This window comes from Microtus pennsylvanicus, chromosome 1 (genome assembly GCF_037038515.1).
Source record: "Microtus pennsylvanicus isolate mMicPen1 chromosome 1, mMicPen1.hap1, whole genome shotgun sequence".
NCBI classification, from domain to species: domain Eukaryota; kingdom Metazoa; phylum Chordata; class Mammalia; order Rodentia; family Cricetidae; genus Microtus; species Microtus pennsylvanicus.
In genome coordinates, this window is record NC_134579.1 from 143,826,926 (window position 1) to 143,849,115 (window position 22,190).

The following is a 22,190-nucleotide window of genomic DNA, read 5'->3' on the forward strand; positions in this document are numbered from 1 at the left end:
CAAAACCTCTTCTCCATAGTAACATATCTTTTGACTTAAATTTTGAAGTCAAAGCATTTCCAAAACAAATATGTTTGATTAATCCAGCAGCATTTATACTCAAATATCTTTTAGCAGTTGTTGCTCATTCCTCAGCCATTCAAAGACAACACAATAACATACAGTATCCAGATTCTCTGTGTATTTTCCATCTTTAAGTAACTTATTTTAAACTATATTTCTTTTATTTTTAATTTTTGTGTTTTTGAGTCAGGGTTTCTCTGTGTATATTTGGCTGTCCTGGAAATCACTCTGTAGAACAAGTTGTCCTTGAACTCACAGAGATCTGACTGCCTCTGGCTCCCAGATGCTGGGATTAAAGGTGTGTGCCACCACACCCAACTACTCTTTTTATGTACACTATTGTATTCTCTTTGAATTTTTACCGCAGAGAGACATTTGATTCTAGGGTTTGCTAAACCAACATATATGTTTTAAAGGTTTCTTAACTTCAAACTTTGAGTCTAAGGATAGATTTTTATGGACCAAGACCACCCAAAAGGTTGCCATGAACACCCCCAAAAATTACTTTGCCCAATAAATAGCAGGGAGCAGTTTGGAGAGAACTTTACCCAAATTCCCAAATATTATTTTAAAATGTTTGTTTACATTTAAAGGGGGTATGATATAGATATGAATAATTTTCATTAGTATGGATCTTGGTTTATTGATATAAATTTAAGATTAATCTTGTTATATAGTATGCTTCTGCTCTTGATTAAGAAGTTATGTTTGTGCAGCCCATTTAGAAATGTAATATATAATTAAGAAATATAGGTTAATAGAAAGTCATCTATAATAGTCAAGCATGTAGTCATGTTAGTTAGATTTTCTAGATATATACAGATATATTTTAGTTAGATAGATATTCTTCAAACCTTTCAAAGACCTATGGAATATGGCATTTAAAATGTTTTAAGAACTAGGACTTTTCATGACAATGAGACACATTTGCTCCTGGCAGCAGCAATCTACTTCAAAAGTATGACAGGCATCAAAGAGGCTTGTTATGAAGTTTGTTAGCTATTTTGGCAAGATACTGCTCTTGCCTGGACTGCTTGATGTTATGCTGTATGAATGGACATTCAGAACCCATAGAGAAATGACTTCTGAGCTGGCCTAAAGGTGAGATGATCCTTCGGGGTTCCTGCTTCATGAAAGAGTCTGCCAGACATTCTGCAGGACAAAGAAGAAAGAAACTGATGAACTTTGCCATTACAAGGCAAAACATAGCTTCAAATTTCCTGCTTCATAGAAAATATTGAATGCCCCAATAATACAGAAGAACTTTGAGTGACTGTCCAGGCAGCGAGATGTCTCTGTCAATTCTAGAGTTTGGAATTTTCTTACAATACAGTTCCTGTTTCCTTAGGCAATATTATATCTGTCTGGAGATTTGATGGAGTTGAAGAATAGATAGTTATAATTATAGTTTTCCTTAGTTATGATAAAAGATAAAGTAAATATAAATATTGTAACTGTAAGTCTTGCTTGATAGTTGGGTTTTTTTCTATGTAATTTTACTATGTTAAAGTTAAAATCTTTCTTTTATTTAGACAGAAAAGGGGAGGTAATATGGGATTCCTCTCTGTCTGCTGTGAATACCATTGGTTAATAAAGAAACTTCTTTGGCCTATAGGAAGGCAGAAAAGTGCTAGGTGGGGAAAACTAAAATGAATGCTGGGAGAAAGGAGGCAGAGTCAGGGAGATGTCATGTAGCTGCTGCCAGGAACAAGTGTGCTAGAACCTTGCCAGTAAGCCACAGCCACATGGCAATACACAAATTAATAGAAATAGGTTAAATTAAGATGTAAGAGCTAGCCAATAAGAAGCTAGAGTTAATAGGCCAAGCAGTGATTTAATTAATACAGTTTCTGTGTGATTATTTTGAGAGTCTGGGTGGCCGGGAAATGAACAAGTGGCCTCTATAACAAACTTCTGTAAATTAATATTGACCACAAACAATTAAGTGTCCTATGTTGTCACATGCATAGAAAAATAAATATATGGGGTTTCACAGGGCTGGAGGGAATGGGACTAGATTAGGTATGCTTTGGGGATGGAAAATGATGACCACCATATAAAAATATGAATGTGCAAATGTCATTTATTTGCAAACTTCAAAATGGCCAAATGAGAAATCCCATATATGTCTCAGGAAATATTAACAGGAAAAAGAATCTTGTCAAAAGCCACCCTGTAAATGACAGGGATAGAACAGTCCAGTTCAGTCTTTTGCCATAGTTTTTCACTTCTGTGCAACAAACAAACTGGGTCAAAACTATTTAGTAAACAGTTATGTACACAGGGAAGAAGAGCAGTCGCTTCCCCTGTCACTGTCCCTCACTTCACGTGGACGACTGGTGCTGAGGCAGCACTGGGATGATGTGAATCAGTTATACATGGAACACATTTGAACATGTAAGAGGATGCATGTATCTCCATACAAATACTACACAATGTTAACAAGAGTCTTGGAACATCCAGAAGTATTAGAGCTCATGAAATTGATTTTCACAGATTCTGAAAATTATCTGTATTTGATACACAACTTAAGCTCTTAATTCCTTTGCAATTCTGATTACTATATTAATGTCTTCTTTTAACTTTTAGAAAACAAGTCTCTCTTGATATCTTGGCCTATCCTTGGATACACCTTTATCCCAGAATTACAATCATAAGTCAACATGCTGGCTTTACCTGAGTAGTAACTGATCATTTTCACCACAAAACTTTGCTCCTTATTGTACCCCATTGATAAAAATGCATCCACTCTGCTGTAAGATAAAAGGAGAGAGGTCACTCATTCATCACGACCAGCCTGACTGGGAGACTGGTCTTTGAACTGACTGGATTGGAGACCTCACACTGATACTCTCCAGCATCCTGCCTCCTGACAGAATCTATTCTGAGTTGGCACTTTGTCATGGATAGCGTCGTCCTCTTTGTGAGCTGCAGACTCCGGTTATTGAAGATCCATCGGGTGGAGATACCAGTGTCAGCTGAGAGGCAGGTGAGAACTACAGAGCTTTGTACTATAGCTTTGGTATTGGTGACTCGGATAAAAGGCTGTGTTACAGGCTCTGTGAAGCAAAAAAAAATGACAATAGCCCTTCACATATCTCAATCAGCCCCTCTGTAATCGACAGACACTTAATAAAACTTGCAGGGTGGAGACATGCAGGCTATGACAACAGACAGATTTCTTGTGGTTTGGATCTGTCACCCATGACCTGTGTGACCCTGATTCAATCTGTGTTTCCTGGGACTCTGTTTCCCTTCACTAGTGCACAAAATACATGATCATTGTGTCTTTGAGTCGTTTAGATATGGGCAATGGCCTGCCCTTGAGATAGGGAAGCTCCTCCTGTCAGAAGCATCAGTTACTATTTACCTGCAGGAGACAGTTCCCTAGGTTAGATCCCTGAGGAAAAGCAGCTGCCTGAAATAAATTTCTCCTCTGTCCTTCCCCTTGGGGACCCTGACCCTCTTTGACGTATCCTAAGCACATCAGAAGCATTGACTTACATCCTTGCACCTGTGTGCTGAGATTTATGAGCAGGAGAAGCCCAGATGACATGCATAACTACAGTTGCAGTGGCAATGCACAGCTGGTTTTACACTCTGTGGGTTTTGGACAGTCAGTAAAGACTTGTTTCCTGTCAGCTCCAGCAGGAAGTAAATTTTAGCACTGGAAACAAGCTCTCAGTGATCACCTGGAGTTGAGCCTGAAACACAGGTCTGGAGTCAGAGCTTCCAGAGTCCCTCACTGAAATAAAACCGTGGTTTCCCAGACAGCTCATGCCTGACTCCCATAGTGTCTTGCTCAAGGCCATGTTCATGGTGAGAGCCTCAAGATTCTGAGGCTGACTGACATCCTCTGTAGGTGGAGTCAGGTGAAGGATTCTGGTGTCCATTACTGTCTACCTGATGTGCATCCTGCACTAAGTGTTCAAACCCCAATGTGGAGACAAAATGTAAAGAGGACACAGTCATTCCACAATGGAGAGTCCTGGGTATGCACAGGGAAATCAACCCCACCAGAGCCAGAGGTCACAAAAAATGACTTACTGTATATGTGGAGATACACTTGTGTTTCTTGAGTTTCCAGCTGTGTATTTAAGGTTCTTAGGGTGTAGAATCCAGTGTCCTTCTGGGTGACATTGTGGAGCAGCAGAGATCCGTTGGGGTAAACAACCTCTCTACCACTGTGTGCAGGCCCCAGCAAGCTTCTGTTAGTGGCTATAACATTCTGTGCAATTCCGTGTCTGTTGACAGTGGTTGCCCCTCTGTACCAGACAAATGATCGGAGATTCCCTGGGATATTATGAGCAGCTAGGAGAATGTTTTTCCCTTCAACAGCATTTGGTGGCATTGGCTGGATAGTGAGCTGGGCAGTGGTGGGAGGAAGCCTGCAGTCTAAAAAGGGGAAGTACAAGGGAAGAGAGACAAATCAATACTGAGACCTTTATCTTTGATGAAAAGAAGGGGCCTGGTTACTGAGAAGCTCAGTAATCACTCAGCTGAGGTGGATGAAAGTGTTTGTCAAACTCAGAGGGGGGAAGTAAGCAAATGACCTCCATGACCTCTGTGCACCTGAATGCATCACTTCCTGTGTGGAGAACTGTCTCCACACATGTTTCCTCACTCACTGTTCTCACATGCCTGTTCACACTCGGAAAACATGAAGGTAGGATGCCTTCCCTGACCTCATACTCTACGGGCTCCCAGTCTTCACCTTCTGACCCCTTACATCTCTCCCTTCTCTGGATGCAGTCAACCCCAGACTTCACTTAAAGATAGGCCTCCTGGGGGGGGAGGACCTAGGACTTACCACAGGGCAGGGAACCCTGAGTGCCCTTTGGACTGGAGAGGGAGGGGGAAAGGAGTGGGGGGAGGGGAAGAAGGGTGGGAGGAGGGGGAGAAGGGTGGGAGGAGGGGGAGGGAAATGGGAGGCTGGGGGGAGGTGGAAACTTGTTTTCTTTTTTATCATTGTCTCAATAAAAAAAAGTGAGAAAAAAATAAATAAATAAAGTTAAGGACAGCCATGTGCAAGAACACTGAAAAAAAAAAAAAGATAGGCCTCCTGGTCTGTCTTCCAGTCCACTAGAGTCGGGCCCTTGTTAGGAAAACTAATGTGATTTTTCTGGAAGGCTGAATACCTGTTCAGGCTCAGATACATGCGGGCAGATGGAAGATCAAATGTACATGGATTCATGTCCAGATGTTTATGAAATGCTCATGTGTGAAGCGACTGACACCAGATACAACTCCAGCTTATATGAACTTGCGCATGTGTGGGGAGTCGGTGTGTGGGTGTGAGCGGGTATGAGTGTGGGTGTTTGTGCAGGAGCAGGTGGATGCCATCCTGTGTCTTGGGATGGACACAGATAACAGCACCTACATGGAAGTCAGGGGACAAATTGAGGGAGCCTTTCCTGTCTTTCCCCCTTAGGAGATTCCAGTCAGTCTCTGAGCTCCCCTCCCCCACATACTATCAGACTGTATTCTCCTCACCTGTGAGCAGCAGCCACTACCAGGGGCTGCACCCTTTGCAGAGAAATACACAGTGCATCTTCATGGAGGTTGCTTCCTGCTCTGCCTTCCCTCTGTGAAGAACACCTTTGGTTCCAGCACTGCCCTCGATCCCTACAGCCTTCCTTCCTCTGAGCTCAGCCTTCTAACAGGCAGGCACATATCTCAGGTTAATGCTGACATGCTGGCTGTTGTCAGGATGATTTCCAAGACCATGTTCTGTCCCTTAAACACTTACTCCTGCCTGGTGTCACAGTCAGATTCTCTATATATTTTTCATTCCTCTATAACATGCAGTAAGCAACAAGGCTGATAGTCATCTCTGTGCCCTAGGACAAAAGCTTACCCCAGGACTTGTCTCTGCTCTGTTCTCCCAATGTATCCTTTATGACACAGAATCCTAGCTGAGCACCTAGTCTCCCCTGTGTTCTCAATGCTCTGAAAAGTTGGCATTTACTCCCCACAAGAAGGTAACAGTGATGTCTTTGAGGGCTATAAAGGAACCATCTAAGTGATGCCTTGAAGAGCGGACAGACCCATTCTCAGTGGAGTCACTAGTCAAGATACATTGTTATAAAACCCAGGAGGAGATTCATGAGGATGTGAAACAGGAGGTGACCTGAGTCTTGGAGAGAGAGCAGAGGCTCCATCATCCTAGGAAGAATTTCAGGGGGACCCTCCATCTTCCTGTGATGGTTGAGCTGTGCCTTGGATCTCTCAATGTCTGTGTGGGGATGTAGCTGACATCTATCTAGGTCAAGTCCTCATGGGATGTGCCAGGAGGTAGAGGGTAATAACATAGGATCTTCTGGCAGAGAATCGTGCTTAGAAACACAGGAAGCAACCAGTAGGTCTAAGAAACCTGTCGGTGACCTCCACATCCATAGGGACATGGTTGGAATGTAGGCTACAATTAAGCTCATGGCTCCTGGAAATACTTTTTGAGGTATTTATTGATTGTGTGTTCTTCTCTAGCCATCTAATGATTACAAGAGGAAATATTGCTACTTTCCTGCAGGAGAGCATTCAAGGGCTGGAGTACAGAGGACAATCACTTGCAAAAAAAATCCGTCCTTTGTTACTCCCCTTGGGGACCCTCGCCTTCCTGTGAGGTCTCATAATTCCATCATCCATCAAGACAGTTATTTAATGACTGGGCACCTGACAAGTTAGTCTCTCCTTGTGTTGTCTCTGAGGAAGATATCTAGGTGACCTAAGCTAACCTTAGCTCTCATGATGGTGCACTAGTTGGTTCCAAATACCAATAGAGCCTTGTTCCCTGTCAGCTCTAACAGGAAGTCAAAAAAGCTCCCCCAGTGTTATCTAGAGTCTAGCCACAGGTAGAGATTTTCAGTCAGGGCTTCCTGGTGCTTTCTGTGAGGATCCCATAACTTCCTTAGCCAGGGCCTGCCTGACTCCCACAGAGTCTTTCTGGGGACATGTGCATACTGAGAGCTCCAAGTGTCTGTGCTAAGGGTGGCATCCTAGGGCTGAGTTTACCCAGCACAGGACCTCCTCTCTGCAGATAAAGACAGGTAAGGGCTTCTGCTGAATTAAAATTTATCTAACCCATGCATGTCCTGCAGTAAAAGTCCAAACACAATGCAGTGGGGGAGAGAGGAGGCACAGCCCAATCCTGACAGTTCAGTGTATAAAGTAGGATAAGCCACAGCCAACAGCTGGGAGCCAAAGAGAATTACTTACTGTACACATGGAATTGTATATGTGTGTTTTCAGTTTTGAAATCTCTGTTTAAAGTTTGTAGTGTATAGAATCCTGCATCTTTCTCCGTGACATCCTGTAGTAGAAGGGATCCATTGATGTACACTATTTCTCTTCTGCTGTAGGCAGGCCCCCAGGTGATGGAATTCATGGCTCCTCTGTATTCTGCAATTTTAAAACTCTGGGTGCTGTAAAATGATTTGTACCAGGAAAAGGTTTGCAGATCTTTTGGCAGATTATGAACAAGGAGAAGAATGCTTTCCCCTTTAACAGGATTCTGTGGCACTGGTTCTATCATAAGTTGGACAGAAGTGAAAAGGTTGCAGCCTGTAGAAAGGGATGCTGAAAGACAAAAGGGAAACAGTCAGCACAAAGATCATTGTGCTTGATGGAAAAGTAGCAACCTTCATCCTAAAAAGGTAGATTCATCATTCAGCCGAAAGATGCATGGGTGGCTATGTTACCTGCATTCCACTAGTGCCCCTAATATGTCACTTCTTCTGCATGGACCTCTCTCCTGGAGTCTCTCCATAGCTGACCCTCTCTTCCCTCAGTCAAGCACTGCTCACACCCATGCACACTGAGTTTGAGATTATGCCTTCTCTGAACTTTTCCTCCACAAACCGCACAACTTCATTCTACATATTTTCCCGAAGTTTCCTTTGTGGTTTCAATCCCTGACTTCACCTTCTAGATGTCCTTACTGCTCTTCCCCGAAGTCCACAAGTCTAGGACTGGGTGAAGGCCAGGAGATGTTGGATATTCTTGCAAAGCTTATGTATTAAAAAATACTTAGATACTAAGATGACTGATTTTATGTTAATGTCACACAAGGTACAGGTGGTTTGAAAGGGGAGGACTCAATTGAAAATGCCACCTCCATATTGATCTGTGGGCAAGTCTATAGTACAATGTTTTAAAATGGTGACTGATGTGGGAGAGTCCACCCCCCAAAAGCAGTTCTACTCTTGTCCTAAGTACTCCAGAGTGCTATAAGAGACCAGGCTGAGCAAGCAATGAAGAACAAACTAATAGGAATCATTCCTCCACTGTCTCTGCAACAGTCGCTAGATTTTATTTATGAAACTCATGTTAAGAGAAAATACCTCAGTCTGACATGGACAGCCAAAAACCATTGCTCCCATTCAGCTCTGAGAGGCATGAATAGTCTAGCCCTGGCGAAATGTTCCTATGATCACTAGTAGTTGAGCCTAGGATAGAGAAGTGTGGCCAAGGCTTCCTGGTACTCCCCTCTCTGTTAAGATGCCATGATTTCCTCAAGCAGCAATTGCCTGATGCCTACATGGTCTTTCTTACTGAAATGTGAGTTTAGATCCCCAAGAGACTGGACATAATCTGATGTCTTAGACAGAGTTACTTTGTGTCCAGGGCTTTCTTGATACAGGGGGTGTTAGATGATAAAGTATGCTCTATTACTCTTTGTCCTCATTATGTGTGTCTGCCACTATGTGCTCAAACATCAACATAGGGACACTATGCACAGGAAAGGCAGTGCTGTGTGTTCAAACGCCACATGGCACTGCATAATCACAAGAATCACTTACTGTCCAACCGTAGTTGCACATGGGCTACTCCAGGTTTCAGATCTGTGGTCAGAGTCCGTAGGGTGTAGATTCCAGTGTCATTCCTGGTGAAATTCTGGAGCAGTAGGGATCCATTGCTGTACATCGTCTCTCTACCACTGTGTGCAGGACTCAGCACACTTGAATTCTTGCCTATTATGTGTTGGGCAACCTCATGGTTCTTGAACACAGTCACTCCTTTGTACCAGAAAATGGCTCGAAGATTCTCTGGGAGATTGTGAGCCACTAGAAGAACACTTTCCCCTTCCACAACACTGGGTGGAACTGATTCAATAGTGAGCTGGGAAGAGGTAAGATGATGCCTACAATGGGAGGCTAGAAGGGAAGAAAGATCATTAATACTAGGACTTTTGTATTTGCCTAAATTGGAGCCCTGTGTCCTGAACAGGTATGTCCATTGCTCTGCCCAGGTGTGTGAGTGTCTCCCTGTCCTACTGAGTGGAGGTCAGCACATGACCTCCATGCATTCAATGTCCCCATACCTGTCATTTTCTCTGTATGGCATTACCTGCTCAGTTGTCAACATGGCCCTGGTTTGCTGCCTTCGAACTCCAGCTCACATTTGGTGTAGATTGGTGTTGGGGGATGACTTCCTGGCTTATTTCCCTACAGACTTTGACACCTGACTCTCTGACTTTCTGTTATTTATGTTCTTTCCTCTTGTGGCTCCAATCAGCACCTGACTTCACATTCAAGCTTTATTTTATGGCCCATCTTGAAGTCCGCTTGGAATAGGCTTTTGTTAAGACCAAGGTTAATCTCATTTTTTTGAAGGCATGCTACCTAGAAAAGGTTCTGACACCTGTGGAGAATTAATGAATGATTGAACATGAGAACAAACAACCAATATTCCAATTTCCAGCATGTCTAGGGTTTTATTTATGACACTCTCAGCCTCTACCAAATCCTCAAACTGAATGGGCAGTCTTGCCTCTAGGAATCCTCAGCATGAATGCTCTGAGCTTCTGTCTTCTCCCACCTTATATTCCTCTTCTGCCCAGCCATATCACTCTTATCTCCACCTCCCTAGTACTGGGATTAAAAGCAAGTGATCCCAAGTGCTGGCATCCAAGACATGAGTTCTGTTTCTCTCTGAGACTGGATCAATCTAGTGTAGACCAGGGTAAACTTGAACTCACAGAGATTTGTCTGCCTCTGCCTCCCGAATGCTAGTATTAAAGATGTTTACCATCACTACCTGGTCTCCTCGGCTAACTAGTGGCTTAGCTCCTCACTCTGATTTTCAGGCAAGCTTCATTTGGTAAATCACAAACAAAATATCACCACATGGATACCCTAGTTTGATTTAATTTTTTACAACTATTTCCATTTTATGTTTGTGTGAATGCATGCAGTTGTGAACACATGTGTATTACTACATATATGTATATATGGCCAGGTTGTGCCACAGTACTTATACGTGAAGCAAAGGACAACTTTGAGGAGTAAGAGGGTTTTCTCTTTCCATCACATGGAATGGAAGATTAAACTCAGGTTACTGGGCCTGACAGAATTTGTCTTCACTCATTGAAACACCTCACTGACCCACCCAGGTCAGATTCTTCTCTGTGTCACGCTATTATGTGGGGAGCCGTTCCCACATACTCCATTGCAAGATGACGCTGACCATCAGCACCACCACTGTAATCAAGCCAGTGCGCATGTGCATGGTAAATAACAGTTTACCTTGTCAAGCCAGTGCGCATGCACATAGTAACTTTCCATCCCTTGCTCTCTGCCTCTCCCGTGGCGTCATAGGGTTTGACAGGCTGCAGCCAGTCAGAGTTTGACACGTCCGAGGCGAGGACTGTTAAGCTATATAAGGGCCGGGTTTTCGACCCTTGAGGTCTTCGCTCTGTAAGCTTATGCTCTCCCTCTCAAGACGCATAAAGCTTTTCTGCAGAAGGATCCTGAATGTGCCGCGTCGTTCTTGCTGGCGAGACGGTAGCACAGGACACTATTATAGTTGGGAACATCTTTCTTCAGAATATAGTAACCAACACGATCACCACTGAGTAGAGAACAATCTGGCATCCATCCCTACCCCTTACCATTTCCTGTTCACTGAGAACTTCCTGCTGCTGGCCCTCTTGTCCACCTCTGTGTCATCTCCACTGGGGACAAGAGTCTGAAGGAGAATCTTGTCTTTTCATTGATTCTCCTTCAGACTCTTGTCCTCCTTGGAGACTCCAGCCAGGGCCTGAGCTCCCCATTCCCACACACTGCAGTCAATTCTCTCTTCACTTATGAGACTAGCCCTTATCCATGGTGCCCTTTGGTGGGAGGAACAATGGAGCTCCATAGACTCTGGACATAGAAGAGTTTCCGTTCCAGCACTGCTACTACACTCTGCAGTCCCAGAGTCAGCTCCTCTTCCCAGAGTCAACTCTGCTGTCCCAGACCCATAACGAACTGTGGGTGGGTCCTTGTCCAGGACACTGCTGTCTCCTCTCCTTGGCATTGCTTGGTGTTTCTCTACTCCAATCTCTTTCTTTATGTTTCAGTCCTCCAGACCAAACACAACCTGCCAATTATCATCCCTGTGCCCCAAAGTCTAACAGCTCACCCTAAAGCTAACCTCAGCTGTATCTCTGGCTTTGGCTCTGTAGCACCAAAGAGGGGGACTCTCTCCTTTTTTAATTTTTTTATTTATTAAAAATTTCCACCTCCTCCCATCCTCCCATTTCTTATACATCCCTTTTGACACAGAAACTCTGCTGTGAACCTGGTTGTCCTCAAGTCCTCAGTGTGCTCAGGAGGTGGAATTTGCTCTCATCCAGAAGGTAGCAGATGTCTGTGAGAGCTGGAAAGGGACCATCTGAGTGATGTCAGAGGAAAGACACTCAGTGTCACTGTTCAAGGTCTGATCCAGGACAGACATCCAGGAGCAGCTGTAACAGGAGATCCAAGTCCTGTATGTGGAGGTCCCCTGTGTCCTGGAGAGGTGTGGTCTCACCCTTCTGTGGAGAGTTTCAAGTGGAAACCTGAATTCCAGACTCTTTAGTCGACTTAGGTATAGTTCAGGTCTGCCTTGACATTTTAGGGGTGTTTCTATCCTTTGCTTGGTAACTCCTCTGTGGTCACTCTCTCTCTTTCCCTGTGGAATATGCTAGAAGGAAGGAGGCTGAACGTGCTCCCCTAGCATAGTACTATTCTCAGACAAAGGAAGCACCAGTAGGTCAAAATGGCCTTGTGGGGGGCTCTCTGGGTCTTTTGGGAAAGAAATGGAAATCACACAAGTTTCTATCATCTTCTCCAGGAAACCAGCATCTCAGGGTTTGACTGTGAGATATTAGCAATAGGATGACTGTAACTCATGCCTAGGAGATGCCAAGATCATCAGATCCTCTTACTATTTGACTTCTTGAGGGAATTCCCTGGGCTGGACCTGTGTCCTCTGTTCTTCATCTTGGGGACCTGATCTTCCTGTGAATTCTCAAAAGCCCATCAGAAGAGTTGGCTGATAACCTAGGCACTTATCCAGCTCTGCCCTCCATGTTGAGCCTCCAAAGGAGGTGCCCAGGTGAGATAGCATGAATGCAGCTCTCAAATGAATGCACTAGTTGGTTTATGAACTATGGACAGCCAAAAAACCGTTGTTCCCTTTCACCTCCATAAGGAAGTAAGAGTCCAAACCCGGAAAAATACCCCCCAAGGTCACTTGTAATCAAGCGTGAGAGAGAGGTCTGGAACCAGGGCTTTCTGGGGCTCACCTCTCTCTGAGAATCCCAAGATATGCCTGATGCCAACAGGGTCCTTCTCAGTACCATGTTCTTGGTGAGAACCCAAAGACAACACTGAGTCTGATGCACTGACTTGTCCTTTCCCATCTCTCTCTCTCTCTCTCTCTCTCTCTCTCTCTCTCTCTCTCTCTCTCTCTCTCTCACACACACACACACACACACACACACACACACACACTCCTCTCTGAGGGTGGAGTCAGGGCAAGAGCCAGATCTATAGCTGTTTGTCTCTAGCATGATTGTCCTGCACTAAATCTTCAAACACCAGCATGGAGACACAGTACAGAGTAGAGTTATGCACAAGTCAGGCAAGAGAGTCCTGTGTGTCTAAACTCAACCCACTGAATGATCACAAGAATCACTTACTGTCCAACCGTAGTTGCACATGGGCTACTCCAGCTTTCAGATCTGTGGTCAGAGTTCGTAGAGTGTAGAATCCAGTGTCATTCCTGGTGAAATTCTGGAACAGCAGGGATCCATTGCTGTACACCGTCTCTCTACCACTGTGTACAGGGCCCAGCACACTTGAATTCTTGCCTATTATGTGCCGAGCAACCTCGTGGTTCTTGAACACAGTCACTCCTTTGTACCAGAAAAGGGCTCGAAGATTCTCTGGGAGATTGTGAACCATTAGAAGAACACTTTCCCCTTCCACAACGCTGGGTGGAACTGATTCAATAGTGAGCTGGGAAGAGGTGGGGCGGCCACAGGTCAAAATGGAGGCTAGAAGGGAAGATAGAGATCATTCAATAGTTGGACTTTTGTATTTGGCTAAGATAAAACCCTGTATCCTAAGCAGGTTGTCCATAACTTATCCTTGGTGTATGGGTGAGTGTCTTCCTGTCGCGTACTGACTTCCATGTTCTCAATATTCCTGCACTTGTCATTTCTTCTGTATGCCACTCTCTGCTCAGGTGTCAACAAGGCCCCGACTCACTACCCTCAGACCCTTGCTCACATTCAGTGTAGACTGGTATTGGGAACATGTCTCCCTGACCTCTTTCCCTACAGACCTTGACACCTGACTTCTGTTGTTTATGTTTTTTCTCTTGTGGTTCCAGTGAACACCTGACTTCACCTTCTAGTTTTCTTTACTTCCAGTCCACTAGTACTAGGCAATTGTGAGAGCCTGGATTTGTCTTACATTTTTTAAAGAAATGGTGCCTAGAAAAACTCAGACACCTTTGGAGAATGAATGAAGTTGCAGGACCCTGTATGCCCATGGATTATTTAAGAAATTTATAAACTTTGGAATATAGAGTTGAATTTTTCCATTTGCTCTTATTTTTATGGCTCATTTATATTTGTGTGTGAGTTTGTGTATAAGAGCATGCCTCAAGGTGTGGGAGTAGCTGCAGTACACAGTACCTAGGTGGAGGTCGGAGGACTTGTGTTCATTAGTCTCAGTTTTACAGACAATGAAGCAAATGCTTATGCCGACTGAGCCACATCCCTGGTTAAAAACAGCTGAATTTTTTTCTTTGGGACACCAAGCTGAAAACATCAGTCTTTAGAATACTGTAGTCATACTGATTAAGTTTGAGTAAGAACAATCCCCCATCCCATTACTTTTTCATATTCATCAAGGATAAGAATAAGTTTCCTGCTTATTTAGCTTCTTTAGGATATCCAATTATAGACTCACTAATCTTTATTTAAGGCTAGAAACCAATTATGAGTGAGTACATCCCATGTTCATCTTTTTGGGTCTGGGTTACCTCACTCAGGATAGTATTTTCTATTTCCATGCATGCAAATTTCCATTTCATGCAAATGAAAATATTTGCATGCAAAATTTGAGAAGTCATTGTTTTTTACCGCTGAGTAGTACTCTAATGTGTATATATTCCACACTTTCTTCATCCATTCTTCCATTGAAGGAAGGTGAACCCAAAGAAAAACATATAGCTATCCTCCTGGGTAGGGGAAGTAGACAAGATTGCCAGGCAAAAAATCGGGATCTTAAGGGTGGGATGGGAGGGGGGTAAGGGGAGATGGGGAGAGAAAAGTGAGAAGGGTAGGATGGGGAGAACTTGGGGCAATGGGATGATTGGGATAAAGGAAGGTTGGATAGGGGAGCAGGGAAGCACATATCTTAATTAAGGGAGCCATCTTAGGGTTGGCAAGAGTCTTGGACCTAGAGAGGCTTCCAGGTGCCCAAGGCGAGGTCCCCAGTTAGTTCCTGGGGCAGCTGAAGATAGGGAACCTGAAACGATCCTATCCTATAGCCATATTGATGAATATTTTGCATATCACCATAGAACCTTCATCTGGCAATGGATGGAGATAGAGACAGAGACCCACACTGGAGTACTGGACTGAGCTCCCAAAGTCCCAGTGAGGAACAGAAGGAGGGAGAAGATGAGCAAGGAAGTCAGGACCAAGAGGGGTGCACCCACCCACGGAGACAGTGGGGCAGATCTATTGGGAGCTCACCAAGGCCAGCTGGACTGTGACTGAAAAAGCAGGGGATAAAACCGGACTCTCTGAACATGGCGGACAATGAGGGCTGCTGAGAAGCCAAGGGCAATGGCACTGGGTTTTGATCCTACTTCATGTTCTGGCTTCGTGGGAACCTAGCCAGTTTGGATGTTCACCCTCCTAGACCAGGATGGAGGGGGGAGGACTTTGGACTTTCCACAGGGCGGGGAACCCTGACTGCTCTTCAGACTGGAGAGGGAGGGGGAGAGGAGTGGGGGGAGAGGGAGAGGAGTGGGGGGACGGGGAGAGGATTGGGGGGGAGGAGTGGGAGGCTGGGAGGAGGCGGAAATTTTTTTTCTCAATACAAAAAGAAAAAAATAAAAAAAATTACAAAGATATCAAAGGAAAAAAAAAAGAATAAGTTTCCTGTTGCTGACTCTCTGGACTTCCCTGGGTCTTCACTCATATGAGCTCCAAGACTCCGCTCATGTCCTTGTCCCCCTTAGGAGACTCAAGACAGTCTTTGGAAGTCCTCTCCTCTCACACTGTGAACTTGTGGTCCCCTCACCTGTGAGCAAGAGTCCCTGAGAGTCAGTGACCCCTTTTAGAGGGATACAAGACTACATCCCTAGTCTCGGTGGCCTCGTCTGACCTCCCCTTGTGACACATGAGCTCAGCTGTCCTTTCCTCATCTGAGCTGAGCCTCCTTCCCGACAGGAGCATCTCCCAGAGTTCCATGGGCTGTGAGTGTTCTCTTTTTAAAACTCTACTCTGCCCCTTACTCTCAGTGCTGCCCCATAACCTTCTCTACTTCTCTCTTTATGTTTCAGTCCTCCAGACTACCTGGTGATCAAAAGGGCTGATGAGCATCCCTGTGCCTTAATATAACACAGATTACCCTGGGGCTGCCTCTGCTGTGTCCTGGCCCTGAGTCTGTCAGAGCTAAGAGGGAGCCTCTGCACTCCCTGTGGAACACAGAAACCCATCTGGGTACCCAGTTTTCTCTGAGTTCTCAATGCTCTGAAAAGATGGAATATCTTCTTAGCAGGAAGGTGGCAGGGATGTCTGTGAGGCTTCAAAGGGACTGGTGAGTGATGCATGGGGAAGGGGACAGATCCATCCTGACTGCAGTCATCACTAGGTCTTTCTCAGGGACACATTCCTGCTAAGAACCCCTAAAGTCAAAACAAAGGCTGATACCTTTGGCTGAATTATGCACCATACATCCAACTATGTGCAAAGTGCAGTCAAATGAAGGATTCTCAGCTATTGCCATTGTGTGTCCTGCACTAAATGCTCAAACTCCAACAGGGAGACACATGAAGAGGGGAAATAGACACAGATTGGATTTGACATTTCTGTGTGTGTCCAATGGAATGAGTCCCACCCAACACCCAGAGTTCACCAAGAATCACTTACTGTACACATGAAGGTACGTGGTTGTTATTGATGAGACTCCTACTTGTCCATTTATGGTTCGAAAGGTGTAGAATCCCGTGTCCTTCTGGGTGACATTGTGGATCTGCAGGGATCCGTTGCTGTACACTGTCTCTCTACCACTGTGTATGGGCCCTGTCACACTTAAACCCTTGGCCAGTGAATATAGTGCAATTCCAAGGCTCATATTCCTCAGCCCCTTGTGCCAGACAAAGGCTAGAAGATTCTCAGGTAGATTATGAACACGTAGAAGAACGTTTTCTCCTTCAACCACTTGGGGCGGCACTAATTCGATGGTGACTTGGGCAGTGGTGGGCAGGTGCCAACAGGTTAAAAGGAAGGCTGGAAGGGAACAGAGAAAAGCCACCAATATTGAGCAGGGCTGACACTGCTCACCTTAGGGATATGCCCAACCTCCTTGATGGAGGTGAGCAACATGGAGCCTATTATTTGCTCTCTGTGGAATTCTGTACTCAGGTTCAGCTGACCCCCCCCCCCCCGCACAGTGTCCCCATATCCCTCCTCACACAGTATATTTGGTGTGAGGAGCAGTGCCTCTCTGACTTCCCTAGAGAGTTCTCACTCTGAGTTTTTTTTCTCTGTTCCCTGTGTGCTCCAGTCAGCCCATGACTTTATTTTCTGGATGCTCAGAGATCAGGTTCACTTGAAGCAGGACTTTGTGAGAACAGAGATTAGTGTGACCTCTTTAGGTTTACTTCCTGGAAAATATTCAGGCAGAAGTGGAGAGAGGAAAGAAGGAAGAATGGAATGGAGAGAAGGAGGAAAGGAGGAAGGGAGGGAGGAAAGGGGGGAAAGGGATAGGAGAAATAAGTCTCCATGGGGTTATCTACATAGTTCCCCATGTTAGATCAAATTACAATTGTTATACTCAAGTGTGATTTTTTTATATTTGCTTATGTACTACATGTGTGTCTCTGTGAAGGCATCTGTTTCAGTGTGTGCAAGTGTGCGTGTATGCCACAGCAGCTGCATGGACAAAAGTGTCTCAGTGTGCCCATGTGTGGGTGCACACAACACCTGTGTGAAGGGCAGAGAAAAACCTGCAGAGAAGAAGCTACCCTGTGGAAGCTGAGGACTGAATTCAGGTTGTCATGTCTCCATACTGAGCCATCTCATTGGCCCACCCCTGTTTGATTTCTATTTGGAGAATCACACTTCAGAATATTACAGCCAGTATAACTGACTTTGAACGGGGAGTGTTTGAGGCTTCTCTCGTCCCCTCATCACCTCCTATCTGCTGGGAGCTTCAGGCTGCTGAGCCTCTGTCCCGCACTGCACCTTCTGCTCTATAACTGCAAACAGAAACCTCAAATCTCCTGGAGGGTGTCTTTCATCTTTAGGAGACTTCAGGCTGCCTCTGAGTTCCTGTCCCCCACACAGTCAGAGAGTGGGTACACTTACCTGTGAGCAGGAGCCCCTGCCAAGGGGTGCAGCATTTGCAGGGAATCAGAGAGCACACCTCCATCTCTCTTCTCTCTGTGTCGTCCTCCCTCTGATGAGAAGAGCTTTAGCTCCAATACAGCTGGTCCCCAGACTCTGCTGTCCTTCCTCCTGAGACAAGCTACCTCCCAGGCTGGAGCATTTTCCAGAGTTCAATGGGCTCCGGGTGGTGGGGTCTCTGTCCCTTCCATTCTCAGTGCTGTTCTGCAACCCTCTCAGCTTTTCTCTCCTTATGTTTCACCTCAAAGCAATACACTGGACAACAATGCTGATAAGCATCCCCATGCCCTCAGAGAATAACAGCTCATCCCAGGGCTGACAACTGCTATGGCGTGCCTTGGGTATGTCATCATCAAAGAGGGAGCCTCCATCCTGCCTATGCATCCTCGTGACACAGAGAGCTGAGCACCCAGTCTTCCCTGCATCCTCAGTGCTCTGGGAAGGTGGCATTTACTCCCAGCAGGAAGGGGACAGTCTCTGAGGGCTGCAAAAGGAGCAGCTGAGTGATGACTAGGGATGAAGATCAATCCTGCATCACTGATGTCACCAGTCAAATTCCTGATCCAGGAGAGAGGCCCAGGAACCATTGTCTGAGGAGTTTCATGTCCGCAGTGTTGGGACAGAAGTGACCTATGTGTCCTAGAAAGTACTATGGGTTCTCTCTTTCAATGGAGTGTTTCAAGGCCAACCTTCAGCATTACATGTTGGCTGAGCTGCGTGTTAGATGAGCCTAAGTCCTCCCTAATCTTCCTGGGTCACCTTTGCCCTTTGTCTAAGTGATTCCCTAGTGAAATCATCTATGAGAAATGAAGAGGGAGAAGACCTTCGCAATCCCCATACAGAAAGGTGTTCTCAAACATGTAGGTAACAGCAGGCTCTGGGTGGGGAGTTTTGGGTTAGTGGCAACAAGGATGGAAATGAGTCTCCTAGGCAAGGTCATAACTCAGGGAAACAATTTTCTGATTGTTGAGGGTGTGTCCTGATACTGCCTCCTGGGGATCACTGGGAGAACTGCAATCTCATGCCTAGGGCTACACCAGGCAAGGTCAGCAAGTCAAATGTGGCCTGCCTAATACCCTCAGCACAGGGGGGATGTGGGGTTTGTCATCCTGCTCACTGTGCTCTTCAGGACTCCTAATTCCATCTAGGGTAGGGTAGGCCCAGGCAAGGTTTCAGATCTTTCCTGGGAAGTCCTTGACTAAAGTTGAAATAGTGTGCACAGAGGGTAGGCATCCTCCGCAGAAAAATTCAGAACAAAGTCCTTGGAAATTTCTCTCAAGAGTCAAAAGACAGGACACCAGTGTGGGATGGCATATTTTTCTGCCCCACGACTGATGTCTAAATCCTTCCTTCTCCTTGCCCATCAGGAGCTGAAAGGTCTTGTCTTTGGTAGAAAGAGCATTGATTCAAATGAATGTGTTCTCTGCTCTTCCATGTCATATGCTGTTCTGTTTCTTTCTCATGCTGTGATAAAGCAACAGCAGTTAGAGGAAGGGTCCATTTTCTTTCTGATCTGGGCCATCGTGTAGCACTGAAGGAAGTCAGGGCAGAAAACATGCTGCCTGTTCCTCCCTCTCTGGTCCATGCTTAACTAGAGAGCCAGATGTCTTACAGGCACATGCAGGAGGACTTTAGTGCTCACGGATGGCGGTCTCCTGTGCTGTATGGGAGAAACGTCTTTGCCATGTGTGAATTGAACTGCAGAGCTTGATGGTACAGACCTAGAACCTGGAGTCAGATGCCCCATTTCTCTCCTGGTCTTCACTGACCCATGGCCTCCAGGAACTGCAGAAAGCTTTGTTTCTCCAGCTGCACTGACCTCCACTGCTCATCCTGAGCCAGTGCCTTCCAAGGCTTTGCTGTTCAAGGATGTCCTACAGATAGGACGGAATAACATTTCCCATAGAACTTCCCTAGTAAGCATCCACAGCCTGTCCTCGGGACTCGATGTCTGTACAGAAATCTTACACATGACACCAGGAGCAGGCTTTATTTCAGCTAACTACCCAGGCAGGACCACAGCAAGGACCAATCTTTCCACGTGTTTGATGGTGACTGACATGAGACACGGGGTCCCCAAAGGCAAAGTATGTGTCTCAGAATGATCTGGAAGTATGAAAGGTGTGGGGTACAAGCGAGCTTCAAACAAAACCATTATTTGTCTTGGCCTATAATGCCCTGTCTCCCACAGGAGAGGACCATGCAGTTATATTTCCTTATACACAGGTGGTTCTTTTCTTTCTTTAAATTTTTATTTAAAATTAATATGTATGTTGTTATTTTGGCTTCATGTATAGCTGTGCACCACGAGTATGCCTGGGGCTCCCATAAGCCAGAACAGGGCATTGGATCCCCAGGAACTAGAACAACAGATGGTTATGAGCTGCTCTGTGTGTCCTGGAAACTAAACTTGGGTCCTCTACAAGAACATCCAGTGTTCTAACCACTGAACCATCTCTGTAGCCCTCTCAGGTGGAAGTTGTCAGAGGCAGATCTGACTGGTAGAAGGTAGAGAGCAAGAATTTACAGAAACTGTAACTGGAAGGGACAGGTGTATTTGACATATCTGGATTATGGATATGGGACACTGACTTTCTCCATGAGAGCACTGTTAGTAATTCCCAGGATCTAAGGCCAATCTCTGGAAGGATTATTTCTCTAAAGAGCACAAAGAGCTATGTTGACAGACAGATGCTAAAGCTGTTTGAAATTAGTGACTCCCTAAAAATAGAGAGCCCTGTGTTAGATGCAGGATCTATCAGAAGGGAAAAAACAAAGCCCTATCCTTCACCTTCCAGGAATAGTGAGAGTATCACACCAGAGAGCACATAATTTGCTGTCTAGTTCCTGGCCTGCAGAGCCCTGGAATTCTGCAGAAATTCTCCAGAGGCAGGTGACTTATTTCTACAGTCAAATCTAACTGTCCCTTGGCTTTCACGTCCTGGACAATATGTCCCCTCAAGCTGTGAATGATCAAGACTAACATCTCTGAAAAACAGAGACTAAGAAGTCCTCCAGGGTAGACACAGTGGACACCTGGCTGCAGGCAGATAACTTGTCTGCCAAGCATGGACCTTGTGAGCCTCACATGGCCACCGTATTTGCTGTGCCTCATTTTTCCAGTGATACCCATCAAAAATGAATGTTACTACGCCTATAAGGTAGTTTTAAACATGAAGAGGGACCTGACACTGGGACAGGACATCTGTCCAGATCAGCAGCTTCTGTTACGATTTACCTGCAGGAGACAATTTGCTACACTTAATCCCTGAGGACATAGAGTCCTTAGGAGCACCTGTACCCTCTATTCCTCCCCTTGGGGACCATGACATTCCTGTGAAGTCCCATAAGCCCGTCAGAACAATTGACTAAGAGCTTGAGCACGTCTGCGGCTATTCTCTCCATACTGAGACTCAGAAGGATAGGCCCAGGTGACCTAGCCTAAATGTGACTCTCGTGGCCTGTCCACACTCCCCAGCTTACCTGGAGTCAGGATTCTGGGACAATGTTCTGGAGCTAGAACCTCCTGGTGGTCATCCTCCCAAGCCCGCTCCAGTAAGATTCCATAGTTTCCTTAACCAGAACCTCCCGACTCCTAAGGTTTTTATTGGGCCTACATGTACATTGAGACCCACACAATCCATGCTTATGTTACACACACACACACACACACACACACACATCCTGATCTTAGCAGGCTTAAATCACATCAAATATTCTGATACTGCAGTTTGTATACACTGTATGTGTCCTGCACTAAATGCTCAAACCCCAATAAGGACAGGTAGTAGGTTTGGTCCAGAGCTGGCATTCCTGGGTGTTCAAAGTGGACACAACCCCAAATACAACCTAGCAGTCGCAAAGATTGATGGACTGTTTCTATGGTGATACATATGTTCTTCAGTTTAAATCTCAGTATTTCAGATTTGTAAGGTGAAAAATCCTGCATACACCTGGATGGCATTCCCAAAGCCAAGATCCATTGGTGAACCCTGTCGCTCTGCCACTGTGTGCAGGCCACATAATAGTTTGATTGGTGGCTATTACAAACTGTACCAGTTGATAGCTGTTAGCCAAAGTTACCGCTCTGTATCAAAGACTTGTGTATGCTTTGATAAATTAAGAACAAATAGACATTTTGCCATTCAATTGCATTGTTCAACAGTGATTCCATATTTCAATTTTAGGAAACTAAAAGATTGAAAGTAAGGCTAGCCACTTTGGAAAA

General features: G+C 45.3%; 1 protein-coding gene across 1 annotated transcript; it reads right to left on the reverse strand.

The window, feature by feature from the left end:
* Window positions 1-2,838: 2,838 nt before the first annotated feature.
* Window positions 2,839-17,990, reverse strand: LOC142841784 (cell adhesion molecule CEACAM3-like). Its single transcript, XM_075958840.1, has 7 exons — window positions 17,924-17,990; window positions 16,484-16,843; window positions 13,010-13,366; window positions 8,862-9,215; window positions 7,279-7,638; window positions 4,111-4,458; window positions 2,839-3,122 (listed from the first exon to the last, which is right to left on the reverse strand). Exons 1-7 carry the CDS (start codon window positions 17,985-17,987, stop codon window positions 2,839-2,841), a joined length of 2,127 nt encoding a protein of 708 aa, XP_075814955.1. The 5' UTR covers window positions 17,988-17,990.
* Between the last annotated feature and the right edge of the window lie 4,200 nt (window positions 17,991-22,190).

Excerpts from the sequence above, each read along its gene's own strand:
- LOC142841784 (XM_075958840.1), bottom strand. The coding sequence starts at position 17,987 with ATGGAGGTGTGCTCTCTGATTCCCTGCAAATGCTGCACCCCTTGGCAG. Across the intron at positions 7,639-8,861 it reads TGTGCAACTACGGTTGGACA|CATCCCTTTCTACAGGCTGC; the intron begins GTAAGTGATTCT and ends TTTGTCTTTCAG. Across the intron at positions 4,459-7,278 it reads TATACAATTCCATGTGTACA|ACTGCAGGCTTCCTCCCACC; the intron begins GTAAGTAATTCT and ends TCCCCTTTTTAG.